This window comes from Embiotoca jacksoni, unplaced genomic scaffold, assembly GCF_022577435.1.
Source record: "Embiotoca jacksoni isolate LCO1_2020_lvr unplaced genomic scaffold, fEmbJac1.0.p SCAF_22, whole genome shotgun sequence".
Classification (NCBI taxonomy): Eukaryota; Metazoa; Chordata; class Actinopteri; family Embiotocidae; genus Embiotoca; species Embiotoca jacksoni.
In genome coordinates, this window is record NW_027185363.1 from 9,125,062 (window position 1) to 9,148,430 (window position 23,369).

Sequence of the window (23,369 nt, forward strand, 5' to 3'; positions counted from 1 at the left end):
ATGGAAATATTCAAGTAAAATACATACAGTGTGTAAAATAAAATACACACTGGAAAAAATGACAACAATCTTTATCTCCAATAGCTTTTTAAACTGCATAAAAAAAAATGGAATCCAAAAAAAAATAAATCTAAAAAGTAGAACCCTAAAATATTTCAAACCATCAAACTGAATGCTAATGCTAATGCTGAATTTACGCCAATGATTTCAAACCATTTTGGTAAGACTGGAACAAGTCACAGCTGCAGAGTTTCCTGTCAGAGTGACCTGAAGTTGCTTTGTGTTGTAATCCCACTTGTGGCAATAAGTCCTCTTCCGCGCTGCCTTCAAGGAAACTTCAACATCCAGTATTTACATGTTGGCTGTCGAAAGGCATTGCTTTCACCAGCCGCATTGTCTGGAAATCAGTCCCGGAAGGCAAAAACAATAGGGAAACATGGATGTCCTGGAAAGAACTATGAATAATAATTAAAAAATGATTCTTGCTCAAGCATTAAAAAAAAAAAAAAAAAAAAAAAGTCACTGGGCTGACAAATGACAAACAACACATAACATGTGGAAACTGTGTTTTTAAGTATGGGTCGAGAATTAAAATAAAATAAACAATAAAACTCCGAATGATATAAAAAGTATTTGTAAGGGAAATGAAAGGGATATTTTTGGACCACCAGAGGAGAGAAGCATCAAACCGAGAGAGCGCATTTGTTTTGCTATTTATAACATACAGCAGAGAACAACATTATCGTCCTGGCAGATTAGTGTTTGATGAACACAAATCCACCCTTTAGCTTTGTTTTGGTCTCGCTAATGTCAGACCGTCTTTCTCTAGCTACCGTTTGATGCCGGGCAGGTTATTTACAGGCGGTTTATCGGAGATTTCTTTTTTAGTTATAACAAATCAGATCAGTCAGACTAATATCCCTGGGTTCATCATTCCAAGAAACATTACAATTAAGGAATCTGACTCCGTATAAAAAAAAATAAAAAAAAAAGAGAGAAAAGAATAAAAAGCTTCTAAATATGTCTAAAAATAAATGAAAGCGTGACAGCTCGGGAGTTAAATCAACAAAGTACGTTTATCATCAGGTTTTAATTGAGAGTCGGGGACAGCTGAGAGCGCTCTGTTGAATACAGCTCATGGTGTGCTGTGGAAACCGGTGGGAAGCAACATAACGGATGTGATCCGTGGTTAAAAGCTTCACAGATGCACCGGAGCCGTCGCTCACAGCACAGGTGCACCGGTTTGCGTTGTGCGCGTCCTCTCTCCGTAATGACATAAATCTGCTTGAAATGATCACCTTACTGCAGGGAGGGATTAAAGTGCTCTTACATAAAAGCTGAAGCTGCACTTTCTACCTTTTTTTTTTTTTTTTTTACCTGATTCCAGAGACATATTGGTATGTAGGCAGGCGGCGCTCGGTTTGAACGTGACAGCAAAAACAACAGGGTCGGGGTTCAGGACGATAAGGGCGAGTCAGTCTGCGACTACGACATACTGAGGTTATTTTTTTTTTTCCCCTCAGAACACGCTATCTGTAAAAAGGTGCCGCAAGATATCCGAGAGGTTAAAAAAAAAAAAAAAAACGAGGAGTTTAAAAAATGCGAATAGCTATTTTTAAGCCTCGGAGGAGAAAGTCGGCGTCGCGCTCAGAGGCGCGGAGCCCCAGAGGCCCACACCTATCCCCCCCCCCCCCCCGAGTTAATCGTCAACCACAAGTGCCAGGAAGTCATGTGAGAACACATCGGCGGTCTCTGCTTACAGAACATGGGAAATCAGGCGCTGTGGCAGAGGTTAGAAACAAGACTCCGGGTGACGCAGGCCGGTTCGACCGGAGGAACAATGAAGTTCACGCGCGACCCGTCCCGGGGTTCTTCCTGGACGCCAGCGCGCCCGCCCTCGTTGTCGGGACCGGAGCGGGACCTTCGCCGCTTCCCCTTCCGCCGGTGCGTCCGCGGGGGCCGAGACACGCGGCTCCGAAGAAAGATTTCTTCCTGCCTGCAAAGACAATGCTTTTAAAGTTCTGAGGCCCGGTTTGACGGGACGCGCTCGCCCGTCTTGAGGTTAATGGACGCTCGCATCCGTAGCGATGGCGTCGCGGCCCGGGGCCGAGTGCGGGAGGGCTGGTTTTTCAAACATGGACGCGCTTCTTCCACTCTCGTGCACCCAACTGAAGCCTGGAAAGCAAATGTGCAACGACAGCGACTCTGCATCACAATACATTCCAGCAGCTCCCCGCCAACGGTCACGTGGCCTCTTTTTCATTGCACAACGCGAGCGCGAATACACGACAGGGAGACACCGGAGGGGCTCAGGGGCTCCTGCGCTCGGGCCTCGGAAGTCATCGGGAGCAGCTCCTTTCTGAAGCGCTCGGCGAAGTCGCTCTTGTTAAAAACACGCCCAACCCTTTTCCCTGCCGGAGAGCTGCCGGGTCCCGGACGAGGCCCCGTGCCCCCTAATTCCTGGAAAAGCTGGAACCTGCCGTTTGTCGATGCGCAGCTGACGGGCACCGGAGGCCGCACGTCTTAACGCGTTCCCCCGCTTCTTTTTTTCAGCGCCGCCAGCATTCTCACGCGGGAGAAGGTTACGTGTCGTTAAGATGTAGAGGGAACCAAAAATCATTGCGCGATAAGACAAAACGACAGCGGCGACGGGGTCGTTTCTTACGCAACCCGCTGGTTTACTGCGCCGCAGTCCGCTCGGTGATTATCGACGCTCGACACGACACCCCCCCCTCCCCCAATTGTGCCGGCGAGTCCCGTCATAACTGAAACCCGCCGCAGCACCCGGTGCTGTCAAGAGGGCTCATTAGAAAACAATGGCAACGGATTATGGATTAAGAGTTTTATTATTATCTCTTCTATCCCAGGTTAAGACCACGTTAACACCTGCTGCTCCACTTGGGACACTTGCGCGTACGTCATCATATTCCTGCTGAGACGAGGGAAACGCCGGCGAGACGGGAGACCGTTATTCTGCGAATGTAAAAAAAAAAAAAAAGGGGGGGGGGGGATGTTCAAGACGGTAGCCGACAGGTTCTCAATGTTCGTCTGCGCAGACTCGCCTTGCAAAAAGCAACTGCCGAGCTCACGTAGGAACACGTGAAGAGTGTGAAGACGGGAGGGGGGGGGGGGGGAAGGGGAGGGGGGCAGTAATGTGCTGGCATTTATGGAAATGGAAGAAGAAGAAGAAAAAAAAAAAGAAAAAAAGCTCCGTTCCCGACGACGCTCGAAAAAAAAATCTAAAAAGAAATCGGATCCGGTGTCAGCGCGATCAAAACGCTTTCAATCCTCGGTCGCAGTCACGTTACGCAGCTGATTTTTTTTTTGTTGTTTTTTTTTTTTTTTGTTGCAACACACTCAACAGAAGCTCAGGACAACATACAAACAAGCGAAACGAATCCTTCCATCAACAAATCTCTGTAAATAAAGGCACATTTTCAGATCTACATTACACAAGTCTTAATAGAAGAAGTAAAGGTTACCGCGTACCGTTCGCGGCGAACATTTTAGCGCGGCGCACGCCGGGAATGGACAGATAACGCCGACGACGAGCGTCAACAGAAGCGATAACCGATCGAATTCCTCTCGTCTTGGGTCACGTTTTGGCCTCGCGAACGCTCGCGCGTATAAATATGTATATTTACCATGACAAGAGAGCCAGGATTGATTATAAGAAATGCCAAACACGAGGCAGATTAATATCTGGCCGCCGAACTACGCTCAAGAGCCGTCGACGCTTTCGGCGTCGCGGATTTATAACGCGTTACGGATTTTACCGATTAAAAAAAACCCATCGCGAGTTATCACCGGCCTCGTTCCGGTCGTTGAGACCAAACGTTTGCGGCGTCTTCCGTCCGCGGCGCGCACCTTGCCCGGACGGAAAGCCTTCTCGGGACTCCTGCCGGACGGGGACTGCCGCCTCCACGTGGCTTTAATAAAGAAAGGCTCAAAACAAACAAAAGTCAATGAGCTTAGGTCGGTGCAGGAGCGCATGCAGTGCGGAGGGAGGGAGGGGGAGGGGGGGGGAAGCATTAGAGCTGCCGCGTACCTTTAAACGGCGGGATTACCGAACACAAAGACCGGCGTTATTAACAGTAAACAGAAGCCGACAGGTGTGCCAACTGTTTATAATAAGATCTAGTGGGATTTAGCAGCCGTTGAATGCCGGATCCCCGTCTTAAACGCGACACTTCAAACAAACCCAGCGATCATCGTTGCTCGGGGCGCGCCCCCCCCCCCCCCCCCCCCGGCAAACTTTGGGTCTGAAAACACGCCGCGCTCCACCCAAAGAGGCAAGCTGAAGCGTTTCATTGTACAATAAACCTTTAATAAATAGTTTGTCATTAGTTTCCCATATTTACATTAATAACCACCATTTACTTATGTTGCCATACTCATTTCTTGGCTAATTTTAGGCACACAGAGAGAGGGGGGGGGGGGGGTTCAGGCCACAAACCACATCGTACTAAAAACAGGAGTGGCTAGCAGGTAAGTCTTGAGAAATATAATAATAATAATAATAATAATAATAATAATTGCACCATACGACCAAATAGACCAAGAGGTGGCCATCTCCTTGAGCGATAAATATATACATTTTCTGTACGTACATGTGATTTTTTTTTTTTGTACATTTACAGTCGTCTGCTTGGAGGCTGTACGAGCGCACGCGGGGGCTGGTGCAGGATCTTACCAATCGACGTGGGGTCTGAATTTATGCGTTTCACTTCGGCGTTGGTCCAACAATTGATACAAATTAAAAGCAAGCGATCAAATCAACACTAGCGGCCTCCCGTGTAGCAACACCCCCTCTGAAAGAATAAAAAACTGTCGACGGGTTCAGTCGAAATGTTGCGCAGCGTGGTCAACGTGCACAGCTCGACTGGGAACATTCGGCGACTTGCGATCTACTGGTAAATCTGGGGGGGAAAAAATAAGATCCAACAAATGCAGCGAACCACGAAGAAATGCTTGTTATTAAACAGAGACCGAGACAGATGGACATTCGATAATTTAACCATCTGGCAACAATGTTGAGAAGAGTCCTAAAACTGACTGAAGTTTAAAAAAAAAAAAAAAAAAAAGCTATCAAAAAAAAAAAAAAAAAAATAGCATTAAAACTTAAATCTTCAGCCAAAAATAAAAAATAAAAAATTAAGACAAGAGAAAAACAGAAACAAAAACAAAAATCCAAATCACTCAAGAGTACAAGCACACATAAACACACAGTACAAAAAGAAAAGCAAACCAAAAAAAAAATTTGGCACAAAATATGAGACGCACATTTCAGAGATGTTAAACAGCATGAAACCTGCTGGTAGCGAGAAGAGGCATTTTTAAACGAACTTGTTACACTTGCTAACACAGTATGTGAACAAAGGGAACACAGTGTCACTGATACCAAAACCAGGAGCAGCACCAGCAGTTACAGTCCAAACTGCGCCACCTATTGGCAGGAGAAAAAAAAATAACAGCAGCAGTTCAAGACCTGCAGAAATACAGGCGCGCCACCTACAGGCAAGAAAGATAATACAGTCTGCTGCTCCACATTTTACAGGGCATTACGTAGGTGCGTTTTAAGGGTTTGAGATGACCGAGTACTCTCCTGTATTCAATGTAGATGACTGAAGGCGAGAAGGAAGGATGTAATCTGTTATTCTAATTCTTTTAAATTCCAGTTTGTTCATATATTGTAGTTTAAATGGTTCCTTATTGTTTTTTTTGTTTTTTTTAAAGAAACTATTAAGATTTATATTGTAAGTAATGTTGTGGTAATAGGTGTTTTAACAACCTAATAGTATTAATTATTTGTATTCGAGAAAAATGGGAATCCTTAGGAAAAAAAAAACCCGATACCATCGGTTTTTAAAGTGGAAAATCTGCAGATATTAAACATTTCCTAAAACTGGAGCAGATTTGACTTTCCTTGCCTGTAGAGGGCGACATCACCATTTCCTCAGGGCAACCGCTGCTGTTGCTTTCGCTCCGGCAGGTGGCGGAGGTCGGCTCTTACAGACACGAGCGAACGGCTCCTCTTTGTGGAGAGCATCTGCAGCCTGACGAAACACAAGTCATCAGACGGGTCCACGAGGTGCTTCACGTCAAACATTTTTGATTATGTGTCGTTATTGTTTGAGAAATGTGCCGCGCCTCATTTTTAACCGTTTGTTACGGCGTCTTCTTAAATGTCAAGGGATTATACGAAACGGCCGTCGTTCTTATCCAATTACAACTGAAGAAAACATTATCCACCACACTACATCGCACTTAACCTTTAAATGTTCTACTGCAGCAGCGTGACTGATATTCTGTTTGAACCGAAATGATATTCATCCAAAAGACTCCCGTGTTGACAGGCCAGCGTAAACACCGACGTGCTGATAGCGACGCTCTAGCTCCAAATGGTCCAGAGGCTTTAAAAATAAAACCATGGTTCTGTAAGCCTTAACCCTGATGGTGATAAAGGTCAGGAAACAAAGTAACAGGAAGGGCATGAATACAAAGGAATAAAAAGTGTGTAACGGCTCCGATGGGAGCAATAGCGTAAGATTACAGAGCCTTCTCAGACATCGGTCTTCATACAGGTTACGTAATGTCTATATATATATATGTATATATATATATATATATATATATATATATACATATATATATATATATGTATATATATATACGTATATATATACATATATATGTGTATACACATGTATATATATATATATGTATATATATTTATATATATTTATCTTAAGTCACTTCAAGGCAACATTTGTTTCTTGAATAAAAACTTGAAGCACAACTAGCCTTCAGTTTGAACAGAGAAAAATATACAACCCAAACTGTACTACTCTAGAGAATGGCAAGTAAACATTGAAAAACAGTTTCCGCTAATAAAGTGGTCTCTCGTCGACGCTCCTCTCTGTAAGAGGCGCGACATTTAAACAAAGTGTGGTCCGAACGAAGCTTTTGGAAATCTGAACTGGTCGACTCTCCCAACACTGGTTTGCAGAGACTCCTCTCACAGGTTGCTGTGCTTCGTCGCTGTGCACACAGAGGAAGAACTGTGTTCCCTTCTTGGATGCTTCAACGGAGCTGTAGCATCGGAGCGGACGTTAGTGAAAGAGCATCAAACAAGTGCCCTGCTAACTGGTTGTTACTCTCTCGCCGGACAAACAAAGTTGCCACCTGACTAACTAAAATATCAAGAGTCACACAGGAATTTAGTAACAGTTGAGATATAACCCACTCGCACTCTTAACTAAAACCACTTCGGTTGTGTTTCGCACCCGGAGGAGGGCGAGCTGCTGTTCGCTCCACTCCGTTCCAGCTTTCGGGACCAAAGATCGGAGTCCAGCTCAGTCAGACAGACAGACACACACACACACACACACACACACAGACACACACACACACACCTTCCCACTGCAGCCTGAAAAATACTCCACACACACACACACACACACACACACACACACACTCTCTCTCTTCATGCAGGGTCTTCAGAGAGTCCTCCCAATACCCTGCTTTTAAAAAGAAAAGTGCTGCCGAGGAGCGAGTGCCCACTTTTGTGCCGTGGACGCAGACACACAGACACAAACACCTCTCCATGGCACTCCAGTCCGATGTGTGCCTGAGGTGCATGTGTGTCCATGTGGTGAAACGCGTGTGTGTCTGTCCATGTGTGCGGGGGCTTTCGGGGGAGGAGCGAGGGAGTCTGCCCCCCGTAGCTGAGGTTATACACTGCTGTCCTCCAGCAGCGGCTCCTTGCCCTCCGCCCCGCTGCCCTGAGGGCTGTGGGAGTGACTCTGCGCCCCGTTGCTGTGCTTCTTGTAGGCGCCGGGCCTCACGCCGGGCCCCGTGTGCTCCGGGATGAACAGGGCCACCAGCAGAGACAGCAGCACTGAGCATGCGCCAAACAGGAAGGGAGGACCGGGGATGATGGCACTCTAAGGGACAATAAAACAAGAGTCGGTGGCAAAGTAGAAGACGCGAATCGGAAAAGGTCCGACTGGGCAAAAACAAAATAGAAAATGTTTTGTAGGTGGTATTTTGAAATCAACGCTCACCTCGTCGGTGGGGTTGGCCATGTTGAGTTTGGCACCTTTCTCAGAGCCATCGGTGTCGGTCAGCTCCACGTGGAACAAGTAGAAGACGAAGCCGTAAAGGGCGGGACCCAAACCGTTACAGAGGCCCCGGATTCCAGTAATCATGCCCTGGACAACGCCTGAACATGAGACAGAAACATGGGATGTCCCATCAGTGCTTTAGTGTCGAACCAGAGTGAGAACTGCTGGGACTTATTCGGGTGAAACACACAACACGAGCTGAGTGTGTCGCTGCTCTGCAGCAGGGAGGCAGTTTTTCCTCATATACAGGGAATCAGTACATTTTATACTGAGACACGTTTACAATTAGCCTGATATTACAACACAACCACACCCCATCGGCCATCGCTTGCAGTCGTTGCGTCCTAACGGTCGAAGACTCTTTGGATGCAGCTGTTGGAGCGGCCTTTAAATAACTGACATTCGCTTCCGTGTCCAACTTTTTGGGGGTTTTCAAGTTGAAGGTATTATTGTTGCTCCAACTGTTCATATCACGTCATTTGGCTCGAACAAAGTCACCATTGTTGGAACTACATTTAGAAACAAACAATGGACTTCGACATCATCGCGTTTAACCACCACCAGTCGCCGACTGGTGCACCCAAACAGCCGCCGAGTGAACCTTCATGCAAACAGGGTATCCAGACTCTAATCACAGCTTCAATGCTTCGCTGCGAGCGACGGCCGCGTGGAGCTCGGCTGCGTGGACTTCAGAGTTTCCCACCTCCAAAACACAAATGTGAGTGTGCAATGCTCGAGAACAGAAATGGTTTGTAAGCAGATTAAAAAGTCTAGCCAGCATCGAAAACCTTGAAAGGCTTCAACAGATTCTTAGTATTGTTTCCCATATGCGAGAATATATATATATATTAATCAAAACAATACTTACGTATTTTTTAGGAAAATACTGATGCTTTGTTTAATTAAAAAGCAGAAGACACCAAACATGTATTGTTTTGGTATTTAGCGGCAGGTTTTGTCTTGTGTATTTGACTCTCACAAATAAATGGAAAACAAAACAGTAGAGACTCACCTTGCTGGTCAGGGTCTGCGTTACGGGAAACGATGGCGCTGATGGCGGGGAAAGTGATGCTGGACATGGCTGCAACGGCTCCAGCTGCCCACATCATCCTACAACCGACATCACGCGTTTATTTACAGACACAAACAAAATATTATTTAGCCTCGCAAACATTAAGACACGCCCCCCGAAGGAGAGTGAAAGCTCGTTAAGATGACTATTGCTAAAACCTACAGTGTTAAAAAAAAAAAAAAAATGTAAAAGTCGGATTATTAAATACGTACAAAAGAAGCAAAAATAATGGAGCAAATTTTGGATGAAGCTGCACTTCCTGTTCCATCCAAGCCACAACAACAATGAGCACTGTGTGTGCTTTTCATTACGAAGGGACAACTTCCAAAAAAAAAAATCTGGTCACTTTTATTTGAATTTCAGGAGGTAGAGACACCGAGTGGAAAATAGATGGATTTCACCCTTTTGTGAACAAGGACAGGATTCTCCTCTAAATATATAATACCGCTAACTTGACCTTTATTTAACTTAATTTACGGGACTGATCAAAGCAGAGCGGCGCAGTAAGGAGACATGCTGTGAATGTTTTCTTTCAGAATCGATAGATATTACGGCCGCACTGCCTTCTCCTCCGGGCCAAAACAACAAGAGCAGCTGAAGCTGCTGTGATCTCACTTCCAGAGAAATGAACCGGAGAGTGGGAACGAGGTTTCCGGGTCGTGGTTGTTCGGCAACGGTTTTCTTCACATTCACAGGGTTAAAACGAATGAACACACACAAAAAAAAACAGTTGTATTGATTTTCGCTTTGAAAAAACATTTTGAAAAGCACTGATTTAAAAAACAACAACAACGTGATTTCCAAAATGATAAAATAACTGCACTTTTGTTTGACCTACTCACAAGCAAATCAGTCCAGTGTTTGAATTCAAGAAAATCTTTATGTTTACGCTCTGACACTATTTGATGACTTTAAATGAGACTCAGTGTCACCGTTAATTAAGGCTATGCTCCCCTCTAGTGGCCTGTCAGGGTAGTGAAACAACAACAGGATATAATGCTACGTGTGCAGAACATACGTGTCAATAACTGAACAGCAGAAATAACCACAGTAACCACCACTATGTCGTATTTACCAGAGGCCTGAACTACACAAGGATGTCGAGCATCTCAATGATTCAGAATTCAATTACGCCTGTAGACTTGATCTCATCAGATCCCCCTTACATTTCTCGGAATATTAATATTCAAGTAAACAATGGTGTTCTTGTTGAAAATAAAGATCTTTCCGTTGCCTCAAATGTTAAACATTTGCTCTTTTCTTGAGTTGAATACACCCACACTGACCCTTAGGCATTATGACGATGGTCCTGCACTATGCTGCTAGAAACAATTTGTCAGGACAAACTTCCTTCCTTGCTTGAAATCATATTCATTGTGTGATTATACTTTTACTGTATCATTCTAAATAGATCTCTTGATCTGAGAAAACTCAAACCAATTCAGAACCCCTCATTTTTCACACATTGTTCCACCTGAAAGGTCTTGTTGTCCCCGAGTCCTGTTGAATTGAGTCTGTGTGTGTGTGTGTGTGTGTGTGTGTGTGTGTGTGTGTGTGTGTATACTTTAAAATAAAGAGTTACTAACCAGGGCTGGGAGCCGAAGCCGTACCAGGCCAGCTGAAGAATCTGGAAGCCGAGGCCGAGCAGGATCGTGTTCTTATTCCCGATGGAACGCATCAGTATCCCCAACACCACCGTCTACGGAAACACAAGTCATACCAGACAAATATGGATATGGAATTAACAATGAATTATTAATTAATCAATTTCCTTTGTCTTCTATGATATTAAATAATAACCTAAACGAAAGAATAACTTTTCATTTTGGACTATTTTATGAATAAAAAAAAAAAAAAGATGCAATTTGAGCGCATTAACTTGGGTTCTGGGACATCGTGTCATATTTCAAAATGTCATCACATTTTGTAAACAAAACATTTAACTGATTGAGACAATAATCAACCTGTAATGTAAATAATCACAGTAAAAATGAAACATGAGAAGGTTCAATATTCCACATAGATCAAACACTACATCAGCATTTTTGGAGTACCTGAGCTAGTATTGAGAGGATCCCCACAACAGCGATAAAGGCAGCCACTGTCTCTGAGGAGAAGCCTATGACCTGAGGGTGCGAGAGCGTTCAGATAACACAGGTTAGGACACGACAGTCAGAGACGAGCACACACATTAACACAAAGCCCCCCCCCCCACCCTCACCGTTTCACACCGAAGTAGAATGAAGGAAGGGGGTTTGTTTGTGTTCTTTTATAATCCCATTTTGGTTACTACTCTATTCTCGGAAAAAAAAGTGCTTCGCGTTATCATCCTGGTGTATTTGGGTCAAATATGCTGCACTTTATCTGCCACAATACAGGAAGCAGCAACCTGCTGAGGCAAGGTGTGTAGAATTAATGACAATGAGCGTGTAGATATACGATAAAGCAATTCTGGCATAAAAGAGGAAGTAAGGCACGGTGAGAAACTTTAGCCACGATGCTCCAGAATTACTTTCTTTTCCTTTTAAAAGGCAGTAACAGCAAAGTATGAGCCTCTGTGTGAGAGATCTGCCTGACTGGTTCATCCGACACTGTTTACACAAATTTAACAATCCTCAGATCAAGTAGTTTGTTTAAAAAAAATAAAATTTAAAAAAAAGGAGGCGACCCCCCCCCTCCCAGATGCCACCACAGCATTACGGCCGGAGCTGCCTATTTCTGGCCACTTGTGGGTAAAAATGCTGTGGTTTTCGGCGGTAGCATTTTGTTGAGACACATAATGAATCTGCTCCATTTATTCACGATCTGAAACAGGCGACTCAGCAAACCTGCTCATTTAATCTTGGAGAAACGTAAGGGGGAAGCGTGTGGTCGGCAGTCCCCCCACCAGCTGTACTAGGATTATTCCCTGAGCTTTCCTGTAGCAGTTTCATCCTCTAATTAGCAACACAAATGGCAACCATATGAAGCTATCACATAAAAAAACCAACAAAAAACACACATTAATACAGACTGTTTTGTCCCTGTTAATAAAGCAAAACCTAAAAAAAAAAAAAAAATATCCAAGATTCTGAATATTAAAACAAGTCTTCGTCCATTTTCACGCTCCACAACCATCTGTGTAATACTCGTTATTGTTATTCAACAATTCAGTCACATCTGGATGAGCTGGTGCTTTCCAGGTGGTAATAATGTTGTGCGCAGTGTGTGTGTGTGTGTGTGTGTGTGTGTGTGTGTGTGTAAAATCTGTCTGAATCGTGTGTTTCTGAGTTCTGTCATGAAGCAGAGTGTTACCTGTCTGAGATAGAGGAAGAAGCTGGAGTACTGGCCGGCCTCGGGGAGGTAGGAGAGAAACACTGTGATGCAGATGAGGAGCACCGTGGAGTCCTGGCCCACTTTACGCAGAGACTGACCGAGAGAACAGCAGGAAGAGTTTCACTTGTTACGAGGAATTCAAAACACGAGAACCGTCAGTGAACTTTCTGACATGGTGAGTTAACCAAGTTCCCTTATTCAGTAAGCAGAGTCCACTGTACTGCCACAGTCACCATGATAATTGTGACGAGGTGATGAGGTTAAGTATGCCAAAAGTTTTACTTGAATATACTCTGTATTTATATGGTAGTAAAATTCTCTTTCAATACCATGAGTGGTACTGATATTAACTCTGCGTTAAAGGACATTTTTCCTTCAAACAAGATTTATGCATGTACACTTAAAAAGATTCTGCTGGCAATAATTTATTCCTCCTGATTTTATCGGCCATTAAAATATCCATTTCTAAAGTATCCGGTGGAAGTGATAGGACTGTATATCACAAAGTTTATATGATGTTCTTATGACAGTTAATTAGTGTTAATCAAATCAAGTGCGTGTCCTCCAAAATTACCATTTTATAGTACAATTTTCTGCGCTGAGCTTCAGTGGACAGAAAATGACAAAAAGGGGACATTTTGTGGGAAAAACACAAAATAAATCAGTTGCTTGTCGGCAGCACTGAGGACCAAAATCTGTCGAATCTACACAATTTTTTTTACTATAACAGACAATAACAAAAAGTAATCTGCAGTTGCTGTTCCATACAAAGAAACCAGATCTCACTCTCGCTGCAGCATTATTATCCAATCAAATGATTGAGGCGTTCTGGATGTGCGTCATTGTGTCGCCACGCAGTCACCAATGACTAAATATAAAGATTGCTTTAATTTGTTTGTGATTAAAAGAATTTGTGTGTGTGTAACTCGCCCTTACACAATAATATGCAGATACATTTTAATGTGAAGGCTTTCACCCATTAGCTCCACCTTTAAATTATCATCAGGGTAAAAAAAAAAAAAAAGAATTCCCAAACCAATGAATAATAGATAAGAAATGATGCAGCTGTCTGGTTGGAAACAAATGTATCGATAAAGAGTATCCTGTTGTGACTCACAGCAAAGGGGTCGGCCTGTTCCCAGGAGATTGGTGCTCCCCACGACGCTGGCCTCATCTTCTCCGGCAGCGACTCCGGTACGGCCACCAGGATGAAGCAGATGTCGAGCAGGGCGATGGCTGTGGCCAAGATCACCACCAAGGTGTCGCCGTAGGCCACAGACAGGTAGGCTCCGATGGCCGGGCTGGTGACCAGGCTGGCCGCGAAGGTGGCCGATACCTGAGGGCGAAAGAGAGCCGACGTGAGCGAAACAAGAAGGGATCTACCGTTTCTTTCAAAACAGCCGACTGCTCTGTCTGTGAAGCTGCGAATTCATAAACTGTTTTATTCAACCATCTCCTCACCAAGCCATATGCTGTGCTCCTCTCGTGCTCCTGCGTGATGTCCGCCACATAAGCAAAGATCACAGAGAAGGTGACAGCAAAGACTCCAGACATGGAGATGACTGCAAAGTACCACCTGAGAGAAGAACACAGTTTGGTTTCTGAGCACAGGAACTAAAATGACTCGAACTAAACCATTTTATTATTGTAAATTTGATCTTAGAGAAGTGTTTAATGTCGATAATTGGCAAAGCAGCAGCTGTAGTTTAACCTGTCGTTGTAATGGACTGCATTATAGTGAATAACTGAACAGGGCTGTGAGTATTTTGCACTCACCATGGGCTGATCTTCATCAGGGGAATGGGCGCACACGTGAAGAAGACCGTTAGCAGCAAGAAGGACTTGCGTCCCCATACGTCTGACAATGCCCCGATCAGCGGAGCACTCAGAAATGATAATAGGCCCTGAAAGGATAGAAAGAGAGGTGTGAGGAGGACACAGGATGGAGGAGGTGTCAGAGAGACGGAAGTTGCCGCTCATAAATTCACAGGGACTGAGGGTCGAGTACAAGGATCAACACTGTCAACACAGCCAGCTTAGAAAATAATCTAAGCACGATATGACCGACACTCTCAAGTGGATAATTTAACACCAATGACACATTTAAAACATCAATTTTAGCTGCGGGTTTGTTCTCGATCAGCGGCAACTCTCAATAAAGACGTGAAACCTGAGAAAACTTTACAATGGAGCACGTAAGGCCGGCTGGTGTGATGACTGAAGTAAAACCTCAGAGACATACTGACACGGCGAGAACAGAAAGGATCTTTGACAAAAGCCGTTATCCTGATAATAGAAGACGTGTGGGGGTTTTTTCCCCTCAAAATCAATGGTTACTAATAGATTTATTGACCCCGTTAAACTCGGCCTATCTTTAGACATTCTCCCGTCCCTGAACTAAAGACCTCCTGTCAGGGTAGATTTGAAGCACTTCACCCTTTAAAAAGGTGCTTAAGCGGAGCTTTTCTTTGGCCAGCAGGGGAACCTGCTACGGTTACTGGACAGCTCGCAGGTGTTAACGTGTAACCGCATCGGTGGCATCACTGAACAAGAGCACACATGCTCGGCAAATCTGCCATGGGCCAATAGAAGCGGGACAAACTCGCGGTGCTGAAGAGGGACGTTAGGTAGCAACAGCTGCAGTTGTAAAAACACAAAGCACTCTGCTGATGGTGTGTCTCTGTGGCTTTATGTGACAAAATAAATGTATTTAATATTATTAACAAAATCCACTATTGTAATTTACACGATTAGTGTCACAAACTGCAGAAGTATACAGATGGAAAATTGCTCATCAATAACGTGAACAATTACAATTCATCTCCACAACACATGCAATAACCTTACATTCGAAGTCATTTCAAAACAGAAATATATTGAGATCCTGTAAAAGGAAAAGAAGAGCGGTAACGTGTTCACACGCAGGACTGTGTTCTGTTCCATTTGTGCATTCCGCCGTCACATTGGCACCACGACAATGAGACAGAACATAGAACCTATTTGTTCTGTTGGCGTGTGGTGCTGTCTCTTACCTTCACACCATGAATGAGTCCATTCATCAGGAATGTGTGTTGGGGGAATGTCTGGTGTAATACCTGGAGAACAAACACAGATGAAACCGCTTTAGCCACACAGTCTGGGAACTGTGACCTACACTGGTTTATGTACTTATCAGAGTTCAACTACAGCTAACGAGCAGAACAAGTGTGATGACCCCATTGTATAAAAATTGATCAAATAATGAAGGGCTGAAATTAAGAAAATAAACCTTAAATTGAACTACTGTAGTCTATGGCAGAAGACGAGATGCCGCAATTTTTCACTGCAATGAAATTAAAATAATGGAAAATATCACAAAAAAATCATCTGTTGTGTTTAGCTAAGAGCTTTCACAAGTCTATGACCCACATGTTGATAAAACATTACACTGGTTTGGTTTTATTCCATCATAAAACAGCACAAACAAAAAAAAACACACCTTTTTACATTTTCCGTCAGAAAAACTCAAAAGTCACAGCATTTTAAATTAACATAAGACACGGACATACAGAGAAACAAAATTAAAAAGAAAAACCGCAAAGAATGATCCATAAAACTGAAAAAAGGCAGAGGATAGTTCATATAGTTAGAGATACAGTTCAAACAACTTATTTCCATTAGAGGTCATGAGACCATAGATTCCTAATTACTGACAAATCCTGTATATATTTACTATACTACATAAAGTCCCCTATTTCTTTGCTTTTCATTTGATAATTTTTTTTAAACACAATCTTAAAAGCTATAAAAGCCCCTAAAGATCTGAAATTCAATTTGAAGAAGCTTAAAAAAAATAAATAAAAAAAAACCGCAACGTTATCACATATTTGGACAGTACAAATTAACAGTGACAGATATTATGGTTTTGTCCCTCTAGCTGAAAGGCTGGTCCAAACTTTAGCCACCTCACCCATAAGTACCACATGTTAAATTTCGACAATATTTGTAGTATTTCTACACTAATCCTCAGTGTGTACAAACACCTGTTAAAATAGTACGCTGCTTGGTGCGTTAGGCATGGCTTGCTCCAACATGACTGAAGGTTGCTGAATTTACACATCAGACAAAGCTTTCCTCAGTGGCCACAAAAATAAATCCGATTTTTGACTCATTATGAGCTCCAGTAACTGTCTGTCCACAGGTGCTGTCCTAAACATGTTTAACTAATCCATAAAGTCGTGTTGTTTTGTTTACGCTCGGCTGATAAAGTCACGCTCTCCGTTGTTTGAGCCGTCAAGTGACCTAAATAGTTTCCAAAACCGATGAAGTGGCCAATTTTGGTCTGTGCAAAGTGTTGTCATGGTTACCGGAGTCATTCATCGTTAGAGACCGGATAACTAAATACTTTTACCCGTTACACACCATGTTCGTTTCACTCCGCTCCGCTGTGGGTGAACATTTACTCTTTTAGTAAAGATGACGGACAACTGACTGAACAAACTGTAATATCAATTTCAACTGAGCGATTGAAACAGTTTTACAATATTTGACATCACTGTGACATCAGTTTCAGGGTTTTTATACAGTTTTGCTGGAAAACCGCTGTTAAAAACATTCTTTGCATAGTAAGAAGTACTCGGAGCTCATACTTTTTCAAGGATCAACAATTCTTCACAATTGTAATTGTATAAAATGTGGAGAATTTTCCGAAGTTGGACATTGGCAGAGTTGGATATGGAGATTCATCAAAACAACAACAAAGTTTTCTTAGTGTATTGATGTCTTTAAAAACAAATGTATTTGTTAGGCTTTTATTATAAAGACATAAAACAAAAATACAGACAACCTTTCTGCTTTTGGTATGGGTTGGTTTATAGCTGCTGTCTCACAAATAATAATAATTAAAAAAGAGACATCATAAAGTGTTTAAAGATAAGCGCAGCCAGGCGTTGTATTTCAAAAATGCCCTGTCTTTGTGGAAATGCAGAAAAGAAACGGTGCCAGAGGGTGTTCAGATAGTTCAAATCCACAGGATGTTGAGCTCAAAGTCCGTAACGTCAATCTGCAGCAGGTATTGCGTGCGAGTGTCATTGACCGTGTTGTGGGAACAACAAGCTTTGGTTTAATTTAGGACACGAGGAGCTTGACTGGGACTGAACAACAGGATCTGGTTATTGTTGAGGGGTACGGAGGGAAAGCTCATGGCATAGCAAAGAATCGCCTCTCTTCCTCTGGGAGTCAGTTTCCCAACACACACAAGACTTTGAATGCTCAGTGAAGACTGTTGCTGCTGGATACTAATGAAGCAGTGCGCTCATTGGGAGCAGTGAAGCAGTCCCTCTCATCTTCAGGCGGCCTCTGATTAGTCCAAAATGCAAATCCTGCCTCCGCCCAGGGAGCGTGAGGGCAACAAACCCCCCCAGTAATTAATGCCTAACAGTTACACATACAACCACCTCTTCAAACAGGCGACTGCTGAGAAGCAGCCATTGCATTAAGCTGTCTGGTTCACATCATGTGGCTCGCAGATGTTTACTCATCATTTGTTTGACATACCAGTTTCTCCTCAAAGTAATTTACGCCGTGAGGGAAAAGGGCGGAGGTACTCAGTAAATGCGGAGCTTGGATGAAATGTAAAGAGCAACTGTGAAAAGGACAAAACCTATTAATACACTATTGATAAAGCATATCACTGTAACAAGTCATTTCCTTCTGTGTTTTGAAAAGACTTTCTGGTGGGAACAGTAATGCTCTTCCAGTTGCCGGTAGCAAACACACGAACCACGTCGCTCCACGCTGCCGTGCTGAATGTGCGCTGCGGTTTGCCTGGCTAGAATCTGTGCTGCAGGCCGACAACACAAACCGGTGACCCCACGATAAGCCTTTTCAACAAAGAGCTGGTGCGTAGACAATACGACTTTGATGCCCTTTTCATATTTCTCAGTTCATTAGCGCCTAGCAATACATCTGACACAAAACAAAAAAACCAGCGTCACCGCGGGTCTCGTTCAATTGATTAGGGATTCAATTATTGGTGGTCTGAAATGACACGCTTCGGTTAGGTTTTCAAAGAAGAGAGAGTAGGTGTATAAACACATTACGAGCGGTTTTGTCAAGTTTACACAAGCCGTGCGTGTGCTTCCACGTGTCCGAGCTTACCGTGAGCATCGGGGTGGTGAGGAGACCCCATGCAAAAAACTCCAGGAAGATGACCACCACGGCATGGTAAACACTGGGCTCACCGATTCCCTGAGGCTAGACGGAGACACACACACACGCAGGTAGAAAGGTGGTTAGCCGACAGGGAACAAAGACATCCACATGTATCAAAGTGCCTGTTCACGGTTACACATTAGAAAATGGAATTTATTTCAAGGCAGCATTTCTGTAATAATATAAGGACCCTGCATTACGTAGTCCTGTGAGACAACCCACAGTTGGTAAGAGAGTCTTATTCTGGACGTGGCCAATACGGTGCTTAAACAAGCCAACAAACATTTTAGGCTTGTATTTCCTGCATAAAACTACTCAAATCCTTTTGAGACACTGATTTGTAGATTTACATGCACACCGATAATTTGAATACTGTAAATAAACAGACACAGGGAAATTTTGAGTAGAGGCGTTTACAAAATTGACAGTTACCGCACTAAAGTTGTTTTCGAGAGAGAACCTCATCACAAACTTAAAACTGTCATATAACTTTGTTAAATTGCTTCTGCCACCAGTAGCCAAAGTTACGTGTTATTATTTTGTCTCCAAAACACTGCTTTGTGTATATTTTACAACATGAGGTTTGCAGCATATACTGTATTAAAATCTAAATTGCAAACCTGACCAGACTAATTGAAAAAACATGGCGAGCACAGTGGCTCCATTAATCCAGTCAAGCTTAACTCTAATTACGACACGGATGAGGGTGAGACGACATGTGTACTATCTTCCATTTTGCCTTACTCGGGTGATGATTTTAATTTAAGCGCAAGTAAATCACCAGTACGCAAAGTAAGAGAAGAGGATTCATGTCAACAAGAAATTCATTTATGCATAGTATGATGTCACTTGTTATTGTGTTACCAATTTAACAAGTCCTGAATTTCTATAATTACCTTTAAAACTGAAAAGAACAGTGACATTTTCCTTGCTATAGTTTATTAGCTTACTAAATGCAGACCTGACATCTGCAATGAGTAAAACACAAACAGCTCAAAAACCCTGCTCTCTGGACAGGAAGTGACATCACTGAAGCTCAATAAAATCAATACGAATCTTTTAAGATGATGAGATATCGTCGTCAAGGAAGCTGAGCGTGATCTTTCACAGGACATGCAATGACTTGTGATAATGTGTGATACTACAAAGTAGGCCAGAGCAAACTTTAAGCCACAACTGGCTGCTAGTTAACTCCCTCTTGGTGTGGTTTGCCATTTCCCATCACAGAAAAAACATTCCACAGACCTGCTCGGTGTGCAAATAAGACCCCGTTGTTCTATGAGTGTTTAACCAAACCACCGACCTGCTTTACTGAAAAAAACAAACAAAACAAAAAAAAAAAAAGAGGAACCAATTTGTAACGGCCTCATTATATGGATGTTGCAACTTCCTCTCCACTGAGATGTTGAGCAGTTACACATTAATAGAAGCCATATTTCTTTTCACTGGCGTGCATCAGAGGCTTTTATTTGCTGGATCAAGGGCTGCTAGATGCTGAAAGTAAAATCTTAATGGCTGAGTGGTCAGAAGCAGCTGCGGTAACACAATAAAGCAATAACAACTATATGAACCAAGAGCTCGATTGGAAAAGAGCCACATCATGTCAGATGTAGAGATGTTTATGGCTAAAATGCTGTTGTCAGGATGACACAACAATCTCTCAGGTTAACCCGGTTTGTTGTTCTCCTTATTATGATTGTAGCTCCGTTTCTTCATATGGATTTCCAGCATGTTTGGCATTAACTGTCCGACCGATTACGTAACCAGTGCTGATGCCTCGCTGCATTTACAGTCCAACCATACTCACTCTGTGCCAACAGCCTAATTTAGGACAATCATCACTTCCACCACCTGAATGATCAAAATAACCAGAATCGCTGATAGGATGGTTGAGGAGGCTGTTTGACGGGACTCCTGAGGAAGTGTGAAGGGCAATTCACGCAGACTACGGTACGGCTGCCTCCTAACGGTTTCACAGGTGCCAATGAACCGGAGAAAGGAGTATAAATGTCTCCAAAAAAACAAAAAAAAACGACGTTGAAGTAAGGCCTTGAATAGTCAGCATGTAAACACTTTATCACCCAACACAAGGTTTGTCTCTTCTTGGCCTGTTTCTGCAGGTGAAGCTAGTCTGAACTACTTTATCTCTATAGTTTTATAAACAGGGGCAGAAGACATTTATAGGAGTTATCACATGATGACTGGGAGACAAGAGACTGTTTGCAGTTTTTTTTTTTCTTTTGGATTTTGTCTCTGATCTTTAATTTTCAGTGAGAACATTTCTTACATTTGTGGAAACGAAACCATGCGAGAAGAGGGAAGAGGGCAAAAAAAACCACAACCCACAACACACCGCTTGTTATGAGAGGTCAGAAACCACCGGTTCACTATTTAACAATGCGTTGGATTTTAAAAGCCTCTTATATTTTCTACCGTGTCAAAAACAAAAATGAAGTAAAGCAGTCAAATAAATACAGCGGGAGTAGAAAGTACAAGATTTATTCTTCTATAAATGTCGCGGCGTGAAAAGTATCATCACACAGAAAAAGCACGAGTACCTCAAATATTTACACACTAGTAAATAACAATTCAGATACTTTCCCACCACTGATCGCAACGCGGCGAAAATAAAAGACCCAACTCAAAACATATGCTGGTGAGCTAATGTTTAGCGAGCCACCAGTTTTTGAAGTCGAGTGATGCGGTTGAGGTTGTTTTTTTTTTTTGTTTTTTTTTTTACACAGGATGTGAGACCAACGGCGACGTGCCGTTCACCGTAAATACTCAGTTCAGGTCCGGTAATATTCAAGGTAACTGCAGGAGGGGGGGATGTTTGGGGGGGGGGGGGGGGGATAATCGAGAAAGAAAAAGCACAAGCTGGCGTTGAAGCGTTTAGCCAGCTAGCGTTACCTGAGCTGACGTGTAAAGCGGACTAGCAGGCCGATGCTAAGTTCAACCAGCTAGCTGCGTTAGCCGGCGACCGTTAACGGTTAACGTCGAAGGGGGCTGACGACCGTAAACAACAAACAAAAACACACACAAAAAACACCGTTTTCACGGCTGTCCTCCCCCCCTGAAATAATAATAATAATAATAATAATAAACAAAAACAAACTGCGGGGTTAAACGTGAGCGGTCGAGATGCCGTTGAGCTCAGCGGCGAGCGAAGTTAACGAAGATAAATAAATATTTAACTCACACTTCCTCCATCTTTTATTATAATTTTCTTTGCAAGGAGAATGCTGCGGTTCAGCCGCTTCTTCTTCTTTTTCTCCCCCGTCATCGTTAACTTATGTCCATTCTTGATGTCAAAGGGTCATCGTCGCGACTAACAAAAGTGAAATAATGCGACGGTTTCGGCTACTGAGCTCATCACACTCGGGCTCCGGGCGGCTAGCAGCGAGCTAACTAAATGATGATTTCTCATCCCCGCCTCACTTTCAGCCCGTCTTCCTGGACCAAATATTGACCCGCCCCTTTAATGGAATACCGCTCAACGATTGGCTGGCGAATAAAAGAGCAAAAAAAAACAACAACCCAAACTGCGCATCTGATTGGTTGACGAAACGTCGGCGCGATTGATCTTCGCAATGGTGATTTGTGAACATCATATCGCGGCTAACAAAGAGGAAATCCCTTATATGGAGAGCGGCTGTGTTTATGAAGAAAGCGGACGAGATGTTCGGCTTCTTCCACCGACATAGTTAACACAACTGGATACAGTAAAAGCATGAACATTAAAAAAAAAAAAAGGGCTTTTTTTTTTTTTTTTTCCACGAGTCCAAACCAAATATATGCACAACTTGTTCACTTTAGAGCTTCACAACTCCTCTAAATTAACTTTAAATACTAAGGTAAATTATATAGTTTACCTTAATCTTCCTCTGTTAACATTTTTTTTTTTTAAAGTCTTGAAGTTACTTTTTTGCCTGTGTTATTGTTTTTAAGCATTTTATTTGGTTGAAAACACGTTATGTATTGTAATAACATATAGGTACAATAGGTATTGTTATTAGAGACCTGTTTGAAGAGAGTAATTACATTTACGTAACAAAAAACAATAGATACCCTAACAAAAGGAACATTAAAATGCTCAGATCACATCTTAACCTAACATTTCATAGAGAGTGGACAACGAGTTTCAGAGTTCTGGGAAATGGATGTGTTGGATAGCGATTCAAAACGTGGGAGCGTCTGAAGAGCATGTCAATAAAGGTCAACTTAGGGAGTCGTATCAAAAATTAAATGAATTTATCTTTTTGTGATCGAGAGGGAGTAATTTCAGCAAGACTGAACATGTCCCTGACTACCTGAAGTCTAAAAGGTTCTCATTGCAGAAATTTTTTACAGTCTGGGGATCATATTTTATTAGGTTTCATGACTTTATGAACCAATTTTATAAAATTTTTGTGATATATATTTTAATAATCCAACCTCCAAAAGTTAAACATTTTGGAACATTAAACTGTAAATCTGTATTTTACCAAGAATTATATGCTATAGGTATGATTTTCATTTCTGACCTCAAAGACCTAATCATATTTTTGTGGGCTTTATTTGGTGGTTCTGGAGTTGCAATTTCAACTATTTAGTTTACTGTTTGCTCAAATTAGTGACAACATATTCTAAATACATTGTTTTACAGTTAATACAATTTGTTTAGA

At 42.7% G+C, this 23,369-nt stretch overlaps 1 protein-coding gene across 1 annotated transcript; it reads right to left on the reverse strand.

The window, feature by feature from the left end:
* Positions 1 to 4,287: 4,287 nt before the first annotated feature.
* On the reverse strand, positions 4,288 to 22,148 carry mfsd14a2 (major facilitator superfamily domain containing 14A2). Its single transcript, XM_069157797.1, has 12 exons — positions 21,905 to 22,148; positions 18,652 to 18,747; positions 15,546 to 15,608; positions 14,290 to 14,417; positions 13,975 to 14,089; positions 13,631 to 13,849; positions 12,493 to 12,606; positions 11,253 to 11,324; positions 10,785 to 10,897; positions 9,139 to 9,236; positions 8,067 to 8,224; positions 4,288 to 7,946 (listed from the first exon to the last, which is right to left on the reverse strand). Exons 1-12 carry the CDS (start codon positions 21,986 to 21,988, stop codon positions 7,734 to 7,736), a joined length of 1,473 nt encoding a protein of 490 aa, XP_069013898.1. The 5' UTR covers positions 21,989 to 22,148; the 3' UTR covers positions 4,288 to 7,733.
* Positions 22,149 to 23,369: the final 1,221 nt, after the last annotated feature.